Below are 18245 nucleotides of genomic sequence, written 5' to 3'. Positions count from 1 at the left end.
TTTAGAGAGAAAACATCAGGGTCTTCTCTAGCAGAGCCTCAAGAAATACCAGAGCTGGAACTGAAGAATGCATTATGTCTGATACCAATGGATGAGAGGGGAAAATAATTGTATTCAACTGTCTTCCTGGTCCAAATATCTTCAAGGAAATTCAGATTAATACTCAACCTAAGGAAGCTGAATGTATTTCTCAGGAAAACTTGTTTCAAGGTGGAAAAGTTTTGGAAAATAATTCCTCTTGTAACCTCAAGTAAGTGGATGAGAGCAAAGATGAGTTCCTGAACATCTGGATTTATTCCTCTCAGCAAATGTTCCTCAGATTCTGTGTGGAGGGTAAACATTCCCAATTTCAGGTGCTCCCTTTCGACCTGACATCATCCCAAGGGTATTCACAAAAGTCCTTGCTCCGATTGTGTCCAATCTGCACATCAGGGGTATTCCAATATACCCTCAATTAGACAATTGATTCATTCTTTCTCCGTCAAGAACAATGTTACAGAATCCCTCGGAGCAGGTTTGTCAGACCTTGAAGGAATTCGGTCTGTTGATAGACAGGTAAAAGTCCCATCGTTTCCTCACTCAGGACTTGGGCCTGGTTTAGATTTCGGTAGACGGGTTACTCTGTCACAACGGTGATGAATGCCCGTCCAGCGAAATATAATCCCATTATAACCTGTGGGGTTTATATTTCGGCGGATGGAATATCTGTCACCATTGTGATGAAGTGACTCGTCTGCCAAGATCAAAATCAGGTCCTTGGACTTCATCGGTGCCGGGTTTGAGGCTCTCTAGGGGATGATGTGCTGACCAACCACGAGTGCTCGCACTATCTGGAGGCTTCTTCTGTCACTGGGGCAGCGATTGGAGGTCTCCGTCAGGAATGGCTGCACCTTCCGGGGCTTATAGTGAGTGGCTCTCTATTAGGAAATATTTACTCTTTGTGATCCCAATAGAAGTTTTCATAGTTACTTTGTATCTGCCGCTCTCTTTTTTTTTTTTTACAGGAATAGTGTGTGTTTGTGGTGCTGTGGCCTCGCCTTCATCAGGGTCCACTGGTTCGTCATCTCTTGGACGATTGGAATCCGGCTATTCATAGTTTAGACTGTCTGTGACAAGGGACTTTTGGGGGAGAATTCTGTGGCGGTTAGATCCCGCAAGTGTATGGAAGGGAGTTCTGCTATCAATAACACCTTATTACCTGCTGTTTATACCCAGAAGGTTGTTTGTATAAGCCATTAACAGGACTACAGATTGTAATTGTACTGTAATAGCATTTATATAGCGCTTACTACCCCTGACGAGGCATCGAAGCGCTTTTTTGGCGAGTACCACGCTACTCTGGAACCCATAAAGGATTAGTGTTTAATTAGTATAGTGAAATATGAAAGTAATTTGAGTGGTGGATAGATTAGTCAGTTATTTGGGTTGAGAAGGATAGTGGAGGGCTAGAAGAGAGGACATTTTTTTTTGCATTTATATAGCGCTTGTTACCCCTGATGGGGTGTTGAAGCGCTTTTTTGGCGAGTAGCACACTGCTCCGGAAACCCATAAAGGATTAGTGGCGAATTAACATAGTGAAATATGAAAGTAATTTGAGTGGTGGACATGTTAGTCAGTTATTTGGATAGAGAAGGGTAGGGGCAGGATAGAAGAGGGAAAGAGGTTTGTATTTATATAGCGCTTGCTGTTCTGGAACTCATAAATGACTGATGACTACAAATGTAAGCAAGATAGGTTGAGGGGGGTCACCTTGGGCAACCAATCAGTTCAGGGGAAATGTTCAAGAAAGGAGGAGTCAATGTAGGACAGTAGGCTCTGCTTTCATGGGCACCCCCACTTTTTGCTGGTGTCATTATGTTTTTTTAACTTGTCTGACTGGGATCCTGCTAACCTGGACCCCAGTCTCTGTGCTTCATCCCTAAATTGGACATGGTGAGTTCTTGGGCACACTCCAGATTGGCTACTGGTGTACCCTGATACGTACATGGTACTAAGGTACCCAGGGCATAGGTACCCCAGGGGTCTACCATAGGCTGAAGCATGTATTATGTGACCCATGAGAGACTAATCAAAGTGTAACTACAGGCCTGCCATTGCAGCCTGTGTAAGCTGGTGCTAGCACCACATACAACAGATATAAGTTTTCTTATGAGGTCACTACACTTAAAACCTGTAAGTCACCCCTACAGCAGGCCTTTCAAACCTGAATGCAGGGTGCTCGGTTCTAAGTGTGCGGGTGCCCCAGCATGAGCAGGACACCCCTACAACATTCGGAGTCCATTCTCCAGAGCCGCGTTCACCTTAAAGTTCAACACAAAATATTACATATTTAGTAGTAAACAGTCTCAATCGGAAGTACGTCTAGAATGAAGAACGCGGAACTTTAATTCTTTCACTGCCGGGATGTTTGTGAGCCTCCGTGCTGGAGTTAACAAAACAATAAGTCCATTATCTAAACACATGTCCCTCTTGTAGCTTGGAGATGTTTTGAAAAATCTGCAGATTTTTTTAATTAAATCAATTGTTTAAATGTGTTTTCATTTCTCATATGTATAAAAAAAAAACAATCTCAAAACGCTAGCCAAGAAACTGTTGCCATGAACGTCTGGAGCCTGCCAATACCAGAATGCTTGGGTTTGCCTATGAAATGTAATTTGCACACTCAGTTATAAAACAAAATCAAATAGGGGACAGAATTTCCGTAGGATCAGTATTTATGATGCACTGTTCGTTTAACTGATATCAGACACAGGACTATATGGAAAGCGTATGTGTTAGGTTAAGTTATGTTAAATTAGTTTTGTAAGGCACACAGCTACCCAAAAAGGGTTTTCCAGCGCCAGCCTGAAGAATGGGAAAAAATATCAGTATTGTTGGTTGTACAGCCATGTCTTTAGACTTTTGCGAAAGTTTGCAAAGCTTGTTTCATTGCGAAGGGATTCAGGAAGAGTGTTCCACAGAGTAGGGCCAAGAAAAGCCAATGAGGGGCCGCCCATCCGTGAGAGTTTAACCCTGGCAACCATAAATGGAACTCTTGAAGTATGGCGCTCTGCTAAGTAAACAAAATGTCTAATTAGAAAAGAATTCATACGCTGCCTCAACAGGAAAGGGAAAACTCCCTCAAACCCCTTGAAACTTGTAGGTTGCCCTACACTGAGTTAATGACACACAAGGGCCTGGGCACACGTCACAATCAAGGTATAAACCCATGTAAGGCAATGTAAAAGTCCACCGAAAAGAAATGTCAATTTACACTATTGAAAAGTTTATGATAGTGTCCAAGATTTGTTTCTCAAGAGCAAACGAACAAAACCAGCCAATGCGCGTTTCGTTGCTTATTGGAAATAATCCTGCGACTTCCTCAGGGCTGGGGAGGATACAAAGAATATTGTAAACACATCATTGAAAAATAAACATGAATGCAACATGGACGTGTGACAATAATGAATAATAGTGTGATCGGAATACGGCACATCAAGTGGAAACCCTATGACTGAACAAACAATGAGCAACAATTTGTGATTGGACAAATGTATAAAAACACACAGTGAAATCAAGTGAAACGGTGGGCAAGTAAATCTAAACATGGTGAGCAATATCTGTAGGGCCCTACAAAACTCTTCCCCCATCCTTTGGTATTAAGAGGGACACTGGGCAGGTGGCCCTCTCGATTCGCTCTGGCCAGTGAACCGCTTGCGAACTAGTACATGGTTTCCAATGCAAGGGTGGCATAGAAGAGGACTTCTCATTATGCTGACGAACTGCTCCTTTTCATGAACTATCCAAAATCGATCTGTAAATGACCAATGCATACCGCACATCTTTACGGGGGCCTGGGACTCCCAGGTCATTGGAACCAACCTTGGTTCTCCTCAGTACCGAGGCTGTGGACCGAAGGGCTTCAGGAAGTGACTTCATTGGGATAGCATGAGATGGGCACAAAATGAAATCCTTTGCAGGATTACAAAAGGAATATGACACACACAAAGCAAAATTCTTTACACAATTCTTTAAGTACCTTCAGCTAAGGCACGCCTTAAAAATCTACTGCTACTTAATTGCCAGAATACAGCACCTTAGTGAATATGGAACACATAAACAAAGGTGGAATATGCGAGTATACTTGCCAATGATTGCTAGAACTTATCCACCCTTGCACCAAAATGGAGGAACGTGCAGGTCCTGCGGATGGTGCAGATTAGCTCGCCGCATCACTTGCACCATGCGAGTTGTCAATCTCCGCTAAGTTACAGTTGATAAAATGTATATTTCGACACAGTCTATTCTATTCCTAAACACCACAGAGAAAAGTGTATTTCCACCTGCTCTTGGGACCCTGCTTTCACTAGCCAGCCATCCATGCCTGGGATATGTGAACTAGTGGTGGCTCATTGCGTGCTGCGCTCGTCAATCCCAATGGTAGAATCATGACATGATTGTGCTGGTACCCCACTGTGAATCACTGGTAACATCTGTGGATAGGGAGGATTGGTAGACGCAAATATTCACCTCAGGGAGGCCAGTTAGTTCATTCAGATCATCTGATCGTCAGTAGACTTGACTCTGGTCCTGCATCTGGAGCTTCTCTTGCCAGATGAACAGGTTTAAGAGTAGATGGTTAAGAAGGAGTCCTAAGACCTCTCCTTCTTTGGGACCGGCAAATAAAGGGAGAAGAATCCTGAGCCTCTCTTTTCCAGACACCAAATGGTGGCCCCTTTGTACAACAGGACGTGCTCTGCTTTTTTGTAAGCACTCCAGGGAGGAGTGGCCTTTTTGTTGAACAGCTCTTGCCATTGGGTTGCTTTGAAATCTCCAGAGAAGTGAGTGGCGTGCATCCGGGCATGGCTTCATAGCGCGATGCCCAAGGACCGCGCCACGGGTTCAAGGGATGCAAGACGCCCTCAGGACCTGTCAAACAGCAGCCAAACTCTTGAAAAGCATCAACATCTTTTTTTGTTGTTGAAATATTTCTTTATTGGCATTTTCTTATGTCACAACATCAGCTCACATATGCATGGCAATAGAAATATATTGGCAGCAGTTAAATTCACGTAGATAACAGTACCACAGTAGAGAAGCAAGCTATAGATAATTTGGATTTGCATACATGTGAATGCATTGTTCTTATAATACAATAAATTGAATGAACAAAGTTGTTGCACTTAGGGTGATGCCAAAAATAGAAATGTACGGTTATTATTCCAAGAACTGTAAACAACATATCAGGTCTTCGAGAGTTGCATAATCTGGCTCTATAAGAACAAGGTGTATAGCAGCAGCATCCATTCTATGCAAGGGGGGATGGGACGTGCAGGGCACACAGAACATTGGGCCCTAGAAAGCTCCCAACCTGGTGGATGGTGCCATGGCCTGCAGTGACCCCGGTCCTCCACATTTGTCCAAACATTAAGCAGGGGTGTCCAATGTGTTGAGGAGTTTTAGAAGATGTGTATCCCAGAGCGTGGCAGCTGCGCCTCCCCCTCCAAGTTGCAGATCATGAGAGATGGCGTCACTCTCCGCCCATTTATGAACCACTCTGAGTCAACACTCCACCGAAGAGGTCTCGGCCACCTGCAAAGACATTGCTATCAGGCACATAAATAAAGTCATGGCTAGGTTAACTAGTTTCATGCAGTGTTTGGTACATTACTTCCTTTTAGCAATTCCTAGTGAGCACAGCAGAGGATCGGGAGACAAGAGCACATAGGTTTTTCCATCACATGCATTCACACCTGTGCTAGTGTCAGACAATTCCATTCCAAGTGCAAAAAAGTCACATCTGGGTGTCCGCAGCGTGAACACAATACATCATGTGTAGTCAGTGCGGTGTAAGGTAAGTTTGATGCATGAAATTAAACTGCATAAACTTAAGGCAGGCATTACATAATGTGCGCTTTATTTGTTCCAGTGCCATCCCCCACTGTTTAACTGTTGATGTCTTGACCAAACATTCCTCACACCGGGGCCTACTGCGTATTGTATGATCCGCCTCACCAACTACAAAGCTGTTTAGAGCATCAAGACCGCCTTTCTTCCCAATCTGTGTCTTAGAATGTACTGTACATCAACAATTCCTTAACTACCGGAATATTTCCAGAAGAACTCAAAAAGTCACACATACACCCTTTAATGAAGAAAACAAAATTGCACCCGTTGAACCCGGACAACTGCAGATCAATAACAAATTGACCTTTCCTGGGCTAACTGATAGAAAGAGCAGCGTTCGCCCTGATGTCACAATTCATTGAAAAGAATGACTTACTTTCAGACTTCCAAACAGGATTCCGTCCGGGAAGAGGTACTGAATCTGCCCTCCTTGCCATTTGGGATGACCTGAAGGACACACTTGACCAGAAAGGGGTTGCTGCGCTAATCCTCTTGGACCTCTCGGCTGCCTTTGATACGGATGACTATGTCACTTTGAAACAAAGACTCTATAAAGCCGACATTGAGGGGACTGCTCTAAACTAGATCGCGTCCTACCTTCGCAACAGAACTAATGTCATCCATACCCCACCTTTCTCGTCAAACCATACTCCACAAAAGCAGGGGGCCCTCAAGGCTCTATCATCTCGCCCATGGTTTTCAACATCTACACGAAGTCATTACCAGCACTGATCAATCAATTTCACCTCACAGGCTATAACAATGCAGATGACAACCAAATACTCCTTCAACTGGAATGCCACAAAAACATTGGAAAGTCCCCAATTTTCAGTTGTCTCAGAGCCGTGGATCAGTGGATGACTTGGAGCCATCTCAAATTGAATGCTTTCAAAATGTAAAGTACTCACATGTGACGATGGGCAACATTATGACCCCCCCTTCCCGCCTGGCCTGATGAACTGGGATCATCGCCTAAAGTATCGAAGTAAGTGAGAAAACTCGGAATGAGCTTGGACTCCAAGCTGTCGATGAATGCCCAAGTGGCCAAACTAGCAAGATCAAGCTTTTGTCACTATAAAAACGCTGCAATGAATTTTCCTTCATTTGGGATTCCCACACAAGGTCCAGGCTACCATCTCCCTTGTTCTGTCCAAACTCGATTATGCCAATAGCCTCTAACACGGATCACCTTTAATGACCATGAAAAGACTTCAACGGATTCACAACTCGGCTGCCAGACTACTCTTACATATAAAACTGCGAGAACACATCTCCCCTGCCTTGAAAGCCCTGCATTGGTTATCGGTTGCGAGAAGATCCACACTCAAGCAGCTTTGTATCACCCACAAAGCGATACATGGAACAGGACCGCTCTTCATCAGGAATGAAATCACCAAACATATTCAACAAAGGAACCTCCACTCTAGAGTGGCACCGCGTCCTAAAAATCTCAAGATACAAGAAAAAAGCCAGGGGTGGCACATCCTTCTCTGTTCAAGCAGCCAAACTATGGAACTCTTTACCCCCCCCCCCCAACATAATATCCACCGACAACTATCTTATCTTCAGAAAACTGCTCAAGAATTGGTTCTTCCCCAAATAACCATTATATGCAAAAAACAATTTACAGACTATCCTTCTGAATAAAAGCATTTGTTTATGGGCATTTGCTTTCACTATAGATATGTACCTATCTGTCTTGCTTTCGCCTTTCAGATAATACAGCTCCCACACAATGGCTCAACACTTGGTGAAGCAAAAGACTTTAACACAGAACAAACAACACCTTTCGAAAAGGGTTTTATTTTACAAAATCAAGGACTCTCTCTCTTTTTGAATAAGGCGTGGGGTTTTATTTTACACAACGCTCTCTTACAGAAAGGTTTTCTCAGATGCCAAATGCACAAGATTCAAATACACAAAGATATATATGTTTATATGCAAGCAATAATAACACACTTGGTAAGTGTAGCAGTTAAATAATACCATGAATAAACAAACAGCAAAAAATATGAGATAAGACTCAATCAAAGATACTGGACGTCCTGCAAGAGATCAGAAAGCTATATACACCAAATACACAAAATGATAGTCTGGTGGTGCACCTTGACTCACTCACACATCACAAAGAAAACACATCAAATAATCAAAGCCACTGGCCAAACATCACCATGGGGCCCGATTCACAGAACTAACTTAAGACAAAATCCTAAACTTACTACTTTTGGTATTCACAGAAGGTATTTAGTTGTAGTAAAGTTTGGATTTTGCCTTAAGTTTGACTTAAGACAGACTTAATACAGACTTAAGGATTTTGTCCTAAGTTTGTCTTAAACCTGTCTTATTGTTGTTCCTGTGTGTCTTGGGGCTGGCACCCCTTCCTTGTTTCTGGATGGGGATTGTAGGCTTGCTACATGTGTCATGACTTTTACGTATGTCCCTTGTCTAAAAAAATAAATCTTACCTTCTCGCCGGGTCCCCCGCCTCTGCTCTCCTTGTCGAACTCGAGGAACAGGAAGCACAGCCGTGCACCAATGACTAATCACAATGTGATTCGCAAGCACCCGGTCTCCCCTGAACAATCACAATGCTGAAATGCAGCATTGTGGTTGGTCTGAGCATCCTAGTTTGACTCTCAGCCAGTGAATGGGGGCCTGCATGGAGAACAGGGAAAGTGTGCATGACTGTTTTGGGCGGCCCGAGAGGGCAGCCAAACAGTCATGTGCACTGAGGAGTGGGCAAACCACTCCTCCCCTGCCCTGCTCGGAGAGCAAAACAGCCCCGATACACCCACCCGCCGGTAAAGCAGTACAGAAACAAACTGATAAGAAATCAAAGTTATCAGCATTTTATGTTTCTACTTCGCACTGCTTAAAAGCTGTGGGGCGATGCTCCTCCGCCACAGCGGATGAGTCGCCACTGTTCTGATTTATGGAAAGAGAGCGGAGGTTTCCTCTTATGAAACTAATGTGAAGAGCACTGAAATGGGTCCCGTCAGTACACCAATGTCCCCTCCTATCCCTACTGCTACCCCTGGACACGTGCAGGATGATGCGGCTGTAAGCATTGATACTGAAAGGACGGGTTGGGATCTTCTCTCTAGGTGGTGCAAGGAGGAATCTTTGACCCATTGTTTTTGGATCCAGGCGGATCGCCAGTTTCCACGGGAAGGATGTGACAAGGCTCTGCTATTCCCGCATTAAGGGCTTAATGGGCAGTAATAGGAGAAGTCTGAGCACCTTGGGGTGTTCCTGAGATGGATTGCTTAGGATGAAGTTTACGGAAGGATTTCTCTTTAAAGAGGCCAACATTTATGGTCAAATGCCCCTTCCTGGCATCTTCTATTACGCATTGCAGTCCCATCACTCTACGCCTTTGGAAGAGTCTGAATTCAAATGTCCATCCTCACAGGTATTCTTCTTAGTGCCCACTGCATCTGCTCGTAGGATGGGAGGATAAGTTCTTTGTCTATTAAACCCTGTTATTTTTTTTGCTAAGCAAATTTTATTGATTTTAAAAACATAGAAACAAATCAGCCAATGCTCGGAAATCACAGATATAAGTTCATTCACATCATAACGATACCCCCCAATCACGATCCCCATAAAAATACCTAGCAAAAGCTTGAATCCGGTTAATCAGGACCCTCCACAGCCCCCAGCCATTTCTCCCACACTCTGCGATATTTCCTGACACACCCCTTAGCTGTACACATGGCTTTCTCTTGGGTGGCACACCAGTCCACCCCTCTTCGCCACCTCTCCAGGGTAGGAGGATCAGGGCTTATCCAGGCCGCCGCAATGCCTCGCTTGGCCACCATCATAGCTGTTTTGTAGAACAACTTATCATTCCTGGACCCATCCAGCCCGTCAGTGATCCCCAGCAAGGAGTGACGTGGGTCGTAAAGAACTTCCCAGCCCAATACCTCTGTTAGCTCTCCCTCAATGGATCCCCAGAACTGCCCCAAGCGGGAGCATGACCAAACCATATGGAAAACCGGGGCATGCTTACATCTTGCACACGATGCATCTGGGCGCAAACCCGCTCACTGCAGGCGCAGGGGGGTGAGGTACGCAGTGTGTAAATAATATAACTGATTCAGCTTGAGTTTGGCAGAGACAGTGACTATTCTGGGGGCCATAAGGAGGACCCACCCATTGGTCCCATAACTTATCTAGTGATGTGGGAGTGTTATTAACTAGGGTGCGGTAAATTCGGGAGAACCCCCCCCCCCTTTACCCAAGTCGCCCATCAGTGTCTGAGCCTCGATGGGGCTGTATTCGGGGAGACTTGTGTTGCCCGCGATGTGTTTGAGGAGGGCATGTCTCAACTGCAGATATTTATAGAGCTGGGAGGAGTGTAGGGAGTATTGAGTTTGGAGCTCCTGGAAGGACAACATCTGACCCCTTGCCCACACATTCCCTAACTGGGAGATACCAATAAGGTCCCAAGTTTTGAATCTCCGCAACCCACTAACCTCCCAAAGCCAAGCCCCCTGCCAAAGGGGAGTACACTGGGTTAGTTTTCCCGACCACCCCGTGTGTCGGAGCGAGGCCCGCCATGCCAGCAACAGTGAGTGAGTCACCTCAGGTAGTCGGTTCGGAATGGGCTCCCCATATAGCATGACTTGGACGTCCGTAATCCCCAGTTCGCTCAATTCAAGCCTATAGGCTGGATCCGACCAGCCCCCAATAAACCAATCGTGGACCACTAATAGGCGTACCGCCAGAAAATATAGATATAGGAGTGTCATCCCCATGCCGCCGTCATAAGAGGGAATCTGACAAGGAGACAGAGCCACCCGGGCCCGCCCTCCACCCAAGAGAAACTTAGTGATTAGACTGTCCAGTCTCCTAAACTAGACCCTAGAAAACCCGAAGGGGGTGTTCTGCAGGACATAAAGGAACCTGGGGAAGATCATCATTTTAAACAGAGGCACCCTCCCCAGGGGGATCAGGGGCAGCATTTTCCATTTGAGGAGGTCCTCCTTAGCCTTCTTAACCAAGGGGGCCACGTTGAGGGAACAGCCTAGCTCAGGAAAAAAGGTGATACAGATCCCCAGATATTTAAAGGACTGCCTCTGGAGCGGCATGGTGGACTGCCACTTGAAGCACTCTCTAGAGATGCAGGGGGACCAACATGGACTTCCCGAGTATAAGCCGCAACCCTGAGGCCTGCTCGAAAGCATGCAGGATCCGGAGGCACTGTGGCCCGGAGGAGGCGGGGTCAGACAGGAAGACAAGCATATCATCCGCGTAAAATGCAATCTTGTCCGTATTAGGCCACTCCCATCCACGGAGGCGGTCCTCACCCGCACCAGGAACGCCAAAGGTTCCATTGCTAGGGCAAATAGCAAAGGAGAAAGGGGACATCCCTGCCTAGTGCCCCTGGCAATGGGAAAGGCCTTCGACAGTACCCCTTTAATCAAGACTCGCGCTCTCAGGTGGGCGTAGAGGACCCTGACCAGAGTACAGAAATAGGGCCCGAACCCCATATCGGCCAGCACGCCCTGTAGATATGCCCAGTCCACTGAATCGAAAGCTTTTTCAAAGTCTATGGACAGGAGTGCCAAGTAAGGGGTAAGCAGGTGCCGATGTGCCAGAGCCGACTGCAGTCTTCGGAGGGAGTGGCGGGTCCCACGCTGAGGTATTAACCCGCATTGATCTGGGTGCACCAATGAAGCCAAATAGGGTTTCAACCATTGGGCCAGAATGGTGGCATAGAGTTTAATTTTGGTGTTAAGGAGGGATATAGGGCGGTACTCTGCACACAATCGGGACGGAGGCTGGGATTTCGGGAGAACCACAATGGTGGCAATGTCCGTTTCCGGCGCAAATGAACCTTTGTCCACGGCTTCCTTAAACAAGTTTGCTAGGTGGGGGACTAGAGTGCCTCGGTAGGCTGCATAATATTCCTGCAGCAGGCCTTCCGGACCCAGAGTCTCACCCGGGGAGACCAGGGCGATAGCTTCCTCAATTTCTTTCAAGGAGATGGGGCGCTCTAGATCCCTCTGGGTTCCAAAGTAGGAAGGCGCACCCTGCCCTGGTCAAGGAGAGCAGCGGCGGTCAGCCCGGGGGCTTGTGCCGTATACAGCTTCCGATAGTATCCGGCAAAAGTATTTGCCATTGCCATGGCGCACGGTGTACCACTCCAGCTGTGTCGACTACTTCTGGAATGATACGGTTTGCCTGGGATATGTGGCCAGCCTGTGTAATATCGTACCGTTCCGGGGATGCCACCAACCCCTCATTGGTATCAAAGTATTGTGTAAGCTCTTTCCCAATCTCTTTCTGGAAATCTTTATCGTGAAGAAACCAGGCATTCATCCTCCATGTTTGGCGGGCCGCAGGAGGGGGGCCCCCGAACTAAGGAGTATCAGGGAATCGACGGAAATGCCTCTAGGGAGGATACGGACATCGACTATCAGTGAACATTCAAGCGCAGGGACAAAGATCGCATCTATGAGGGCTTGGGTGTGGTGGTCCGCGGATGTGTGCGTGAATTGGATGCTGCACCGGTGCCAAGTGCGCCACGCATCACAAAGCCCCAGGAACTCAGATCATCTCCGCAGGTGTTTCGCACTCGCCGCCCAAGCAGCCGAAGGGTTTCCCAATGTATCGAGGGCGGAGGCTAAGACTGCCTTGAAGTATCCCGCAATTTCCATGTTGCCTGCGGGCATTTCGTGTAACAAAGTAGCTGTGTGTGCCAAAGTGGGCGCAAGCAAGGAGGGAGGGGCATATATATCGACATGAGAGTAAGGGGTGTACCAGCCAATGACCCACAGACCGTCACAAATGAGCTGCACCACTTGGGAAAGGACAAAGGGCAGTGTACGCCTCAATGCAAGTGCAATATCCTGTCGTAGGCATAACGAGCCAAGAAGGGGCAGCAATTACCCAGAAGGTGCGTTTCTTGAAGCATCAGGAAGTCTATGTGGAGACGCTGCGCGTACCTTAAAACCGCTGTACGTTTGCGACGGGCCAGCAGACCGTTGACATTCCACGACAAGACGTGGAGAGATCCCGTAGGGGAGGTGTTATCTGTCATGGTAGACTGCTCTTGGTCTAGGCGGAGCGCGTGGCTTGGAGTGTATAGCCGTGCCTGGACGCCTAAGGTGGTGCATGTGATCACATACGGAGGGGACACACCCACCCCTCCCACCGGTGAGTTGTGTCATTCTGTGATAGCTTTAAAAAAAAACAACGCATAATAGAACGTCGTACCGGACAAAACAGTCCCAAATCCCCACCCCCACCATACACTTATGGAACAGAAGCATCTGTCGACCCCCCAATAAACAACACCCAGTACACAGGGCGAACAACCAAACTAAAACGTCTGGGAATAGGGAAGCGTGAAGGACCCCTCCTCATGACAAATGCGTATTGACACTGGGAAGCTAGGAACAGATCAGGGACAGTGCGCCGTCTCCGGCCGCGGAGCAAGGCCTGGCGGGCAGAGAACGGTTCAAGCTGGGTCACTTAACAGCATCGGGCTACAGGAGAGGTCTGTGTCCATAAGGTCAATCACGGAGGACCGGGACACGTCACCTCCGTCATCCAGATGAACCTGAGCGCCTCCCATTTGACCCTCCCCCTCAGTCTGGGGTGGCTGTTGTGTGCGACCCGGCGGGGAGTCCGAGTGGGCCTGCCTACGGTCACGGCGCCTGTGGGAGCGATTGCGAGGAGACTGAGGAGCGGAGGGAGCGGAGCAGCCTAGCTCGCCCCCGCTTCCCCCCCACCCATGGCACGACCCTCGGCCCGCAGAGGGCGCCCCTCCGTCGCCCAGGTCCAAGCCTCTGTCGGGCTTTCGAAGAATAGTGTCTTGTTCTCAAATACCACCCTCAGGCAAGCCCGGAAAGGAGCCGATATTGAATGTTAAGTGCCCTGAACTTTTGCTTGACCTCTCCAAAGGAGCACCGCTGGCCCTGGACCTCACGGGTATAATCTGGGAAGATCATAATGGCGCAGTTCTCATGGATGAGCCGTTGTTGCTTACGGGCTTCAGATAGGATGTCTCAGTATTTGAAATTAAGGACCCGCATTATAATCAGGCGAGAAGGAGAGCCTGTCATTGGCTTGGGGGCCAGGAACCGATAAGTCTGCTCAATCGCAAACCAAGGGGACAAGGCTCCCTCGGGGACCCACGATCTCAGCCACCTCTCCAAGAAGTCCACTGTGCGACCCTGCTCTGCTTACTCCGGAAAGCCTAAAAGGCGCAGGTTGTTGAGTCTAGACCAGTTTTCCGCGTCCTCCGCCCGGCGATGCAACTGCTGAGTATGTGACTGAAGACGGGCCACCTGCCCCTTAAGCTGCTGCACGTCATCGTCCACCGAGGAGATCCTGGACTCAGTCTCTTTAGTCCAGGCATTTGCATTGCGAAGATCCTGCCTGATGAGTCATATCCACTCTTACTTCAGAAATTTTGCCCTCCACCGAGGTCTGGGATGTGTGTATGGCCTGGAGGATACTGGCCAGCTCGGCGGACGGAGGAGCTGCTTGCCCAGCCACTCTCCCAGTAGCCCCCCCCCCTCCGGGGTGGTGAAGCGGTCCATTTTGGTCGGGAGCCAGTAATTCTACTACCAAGATCAACCCAGGTTACCCTGACAACACAAAGAAACTATTTATAGCCTACAGGTTAGCAATACACCATAAAATGCACACTTAATGGGCTCTAGCATATAGGGATCCAGTAATTCCACTAACACGACTAACCCAGGTTACCTAAATAACGTGCGCAATGTAAACAATCAATGTACACAATCAACCATTGCGGGTATCCCACCTAACCACGCCATGAGTTATGAACCTGTGCCCAGTGTATTACTCATTCTGTTTTCACAACATATATTTAGGCAACTGTAGGAAGGTGGAATCTGACTATATGGTTATCCCCACTTTTTGCCTGGTGTTTTGCTGGTTTTCGACTTAGTTGGACTGGGACCCTGCTAATCAGGGCCCCAGTCTATCTGTTTTCTCTATAAAAATGACTCCATGGGCTTTAGGTACATACCAGATTGGCTACTGGGTCACCCTTGTGAGCCCCTGTATATGGTACCTTAGGTACCCTGGGCATAGGTGCACCCTAGGCCTACCAGGGGCTGCAGCATGTATTGTGCCACCCCTGGTTAGCCTTCCAAACTGACATAACAGGTCTGCAATTGCAGCCTGGGTAAGGTGGTGTTATCACCCCTTACTTAGATATAGTATCTATCTATCGATCTATCTATATATATATATATATATAGACACATATTAACCTATGAGTCACTCCTATGGCAGGCCTTGACAATCCTGGAGGGCAGAGTGCTGGTTTTATGTGAGAGGGTGCCCTAGCATGAGCTGAGCCCCTCTGCAGCTTTCAGAACCATCTCCTTATAGCTGTTCTATGATATAGCCATACCATATACTCTTAAGTGCATTATAATCCTCGTGGTTAATGCTAACTTTGGTTTGGCTTTATCAAAACATGTCGACATGTAGTTACTGGTAAACCCGGTTAAAAGTTAAACAGAGCCCTGGCATCACAAAATGGATGCTGCTGCCACAGACATGAGTCTTCCTGCTGCTGGTCGAAAGGGGAGGCCTGGACAAGAGGTTTCCCGTCCAGGGAGGTGCTGGCACCTCCCCAGACAGGCTTTAGTGTATTGGGGCAGGGTGGGTTGCATTCAGTGAATGCTTTTCAGACACTGCCTGGGGCACAGTAGGTGCTCCATGCATTTCCCAGTTCAAACCGGTTGCTGGAGCACTCAACCCCAGCTCTGGCGCAAAACTGGACGAAGGGGTGTAACCACCCCCTCCTCCAATAGGTGGGACCTTAGAGTTAGTCCAACCCATAAACTTACTATAAGAATTGACTGGAAGACAGAAGAATCTCCCTTGTGGTCAAGGAGTGACCATCCTGTTCAAACAGGCACCAAGAAGCATCTTTGCCGGTCTGCATTTTCGAGGCTCCCGCCGAATCCCGAAGAATCTGCGACACAGGACACAGACTTCCAGACATCTCTGAAGCTGACCCGAGATCGCAGCAAAGCTGAGACCCGAAGCTGACCCGAGAGACTTGGGACTGGAACTCCTGGACATCTTGCATTTTTGCAACTGCACCTACTTCCCGAAGTTGTGCATCAGGGTTTTTGTAGCCCCTGCCCAAGCACCTTTTGCACCGAAGCATAAACTCCACGAGTGTCCCCTGGGTCCGCTTTGTGCATTTCCTCTCGAGGCTCCTTTGCGGTTCCTAGTCTGTTGGCTAGTGAGCCCCCACGAAGGGCCATCTTTGATTTCTTGAGCTTTCCTGGTTGCTCTAGACATGCTCTCGCTCCTCTCAAAAAGAGAAGCCCATCAAACTTTGCTGTTCTGCAACAAAGCCAATCTCAACATCTTGTGTGGGTTGCTGTTGCCAAGGCTTATTGAATCCAATACAGGTTCTTTCGCTGGAGCACTCTACATCCTTCGTGGGACAGCTCAAATCCAGCTCCTGGTCGTCGTCGATGCCTCCTGGTCCGCATGGCTGAAGAGTCAAGCTTCACCTCTTTCACCTGAAAACACCCGATATTGGCTGATATCTTCCCATCGCCATCCTGGTCACTGGCAAGTGACCCAGATCCTCCTCTGCTTTCAGGTTCTTTAGATCTTTGATCCACCCAGACACTTTTCCTCTGGTCGCCTGCAGCACTTCTTCGCAGCTCTCCATTGGAATCAATGACGTAACCAGACATCAAAAGACACCTATGCACCCGGCTTCCCTGGGTGAGGTAACACGAGGACTCCGGTGCTCCCGTGGGTCTTGACTCTCGAAGTGTCTAAGTCTAAAAGGACTCCATCGTAGTTAACCTAGAAGTGCCCTTTATCTTAAAAATTGTAACTTGTTCGTTTCCCATGGAAAGCAAATGGTAATCCGCAGCTGTGTTTAGACACTGCACGCGTCCCCGTGGGCCTCCTACATCCTAACCTTTGGTTGTTCCTGGTAGCGCCAGCGATTCTACAGGCCCTAGGCCTGCTTTCTATTCCACATGTGGTTCTTATACCACTATTTTAGTATATGGTTTGTGAGGCCCCTAGGGCATAACGTATACTGTGCAACTTATCGTATGCTAATTAAGTTCCTTTTATTGTACTTTTACCTCTGACCCCATAAATAGTCCAGAGGGGATGTGTTTAGAATAAATACATGTATATTTGATATATACCTTGTGTGTTGTGCTTTCGTTTGATCATTCAAGAGATTATAATTGGTAAAACAACTTGCTTAACTCGCCTGTAAGTCTTAGCCTGAAGGCTGCTCTCCACAGCTACCACTAGGATAGCTTTCTATAAGGTTGACTTTACAACCTACCATCAATAAGGGTTGTTTGGACTGGTACAAGGTGCCCACTAGAATAGTGGACATCATATACCAGGCCAACTTCTCAGAGCAACACCCTCCATGAAGGGCAGTTTTCATACGAGAAAACAATCAACCTTTGCAGGTATCCCACCTAAGTACGCCATGACCAGTGTATTATACATAACATCTATTTAGGCTGCACCCTTCACGAAGAGCAGTGCTGCATGCGATAAACAGGCCCCAATACACTGACACCTTAACATCGACGCTTTAATACCAGCGCATATAATATTTTTCTAATTTACCCCATCACCTTATAATTGGAGTTATTTAATTTAATTGTTCAACAACATAAGACTAAGACGTGCAACGCGCATGCGCCTTCAACTACCACCAGGTTAGCGCTCTAGTAGTACGGTGCGCTATTCCGCCCACGTGAAAGAATGAGCACTCTCGCCCCCGCCCTACATGTAGTAGGCACACCAACAACAGCACGAACGGCGGGATCCTAACGAAGAGCATAGGTCATATTGATTCCTTTACCACGACAAATGTATGTACGAGCGCCCTCGGGCGATTTTCCAAAAGAGCCACGATGCAATTTACATACTGCAACCGCTGTCCGGGCCCTTTTGTTTTCCACAGGGTCAGAACGGGGTAAAGCTTTATTCCAATGGATCCATGAGGCAATGTCCTTATTGAGTCTATGTGAAGCTTCTTTTATGTTACATGTTGTCAGTTATCGTGATGTCTGAGTCTATGTCACATGTGTTCCTGCCTGATAAAAATCACGCACTATCACTGGATACAACAGTTTCTATTTCCTTTTACATAATTTCACCAAATGTGCCATAACACGCCATATCTCTAGAATATACCTAGTTCACCAATGCCTTAGAACGCATTAGTCTCTGTGTTCCTTTAATCTTTGGACTTCATTCTAAGTAACCACCACTGGGGCACATTGGAGCCACGCAGGGTTATTTTAGAGACAGCCATCATGCATGCCTTCACCCAGTCACATGCACAATGCCATC

General features: G+C 47.4%; 1 protein-coding gene across 1 annotated transcript in view; it reads right to left on the bottom strand.

Annotated features, from left to right (window-relative positions):
* Positions 1-5033: 5033 nt before the first annotated feature.
* Positions 5034-18245, bottom strand: part of LOC144764106 (beta-1,4 N-acetylgalactosaminyltransferase 2-like) — an 807618-nt gene continuing 794406 nt past the window's right edge. Inside the window, exon 11 of the mRNA XM_078650276.1 lies at positions 5034-5571. Within this exon, the coding sequence (XP_078506402.1) occupies positions 5525-5571 (47 nt within the window). The 3' untranslated portion in view covers positions 5034-5524. The remainder of the gene's footprint in view (positions 5572-18245) is intronic.

Source organism: Lissotriton helveticus, chromosome 6, assembly GCF_964261635.1.
Source record: "Lissotriton helveticus chromosome 6, aLisHel1.1, whole genome shotgun sequence".
Taxonomy (NCBI): domain Eukaryota; kingdom Metazoa; phylum Chordata; class Amphibia; order Caudata; family Salamandridae; genus Lissotriton; species Lissotriton helveticus.
The sequence above is the reverse complement of the archived record's forward strand: the minus strand, read 5'-3'. Positions and strand labels throughout refer to the sequence as shown.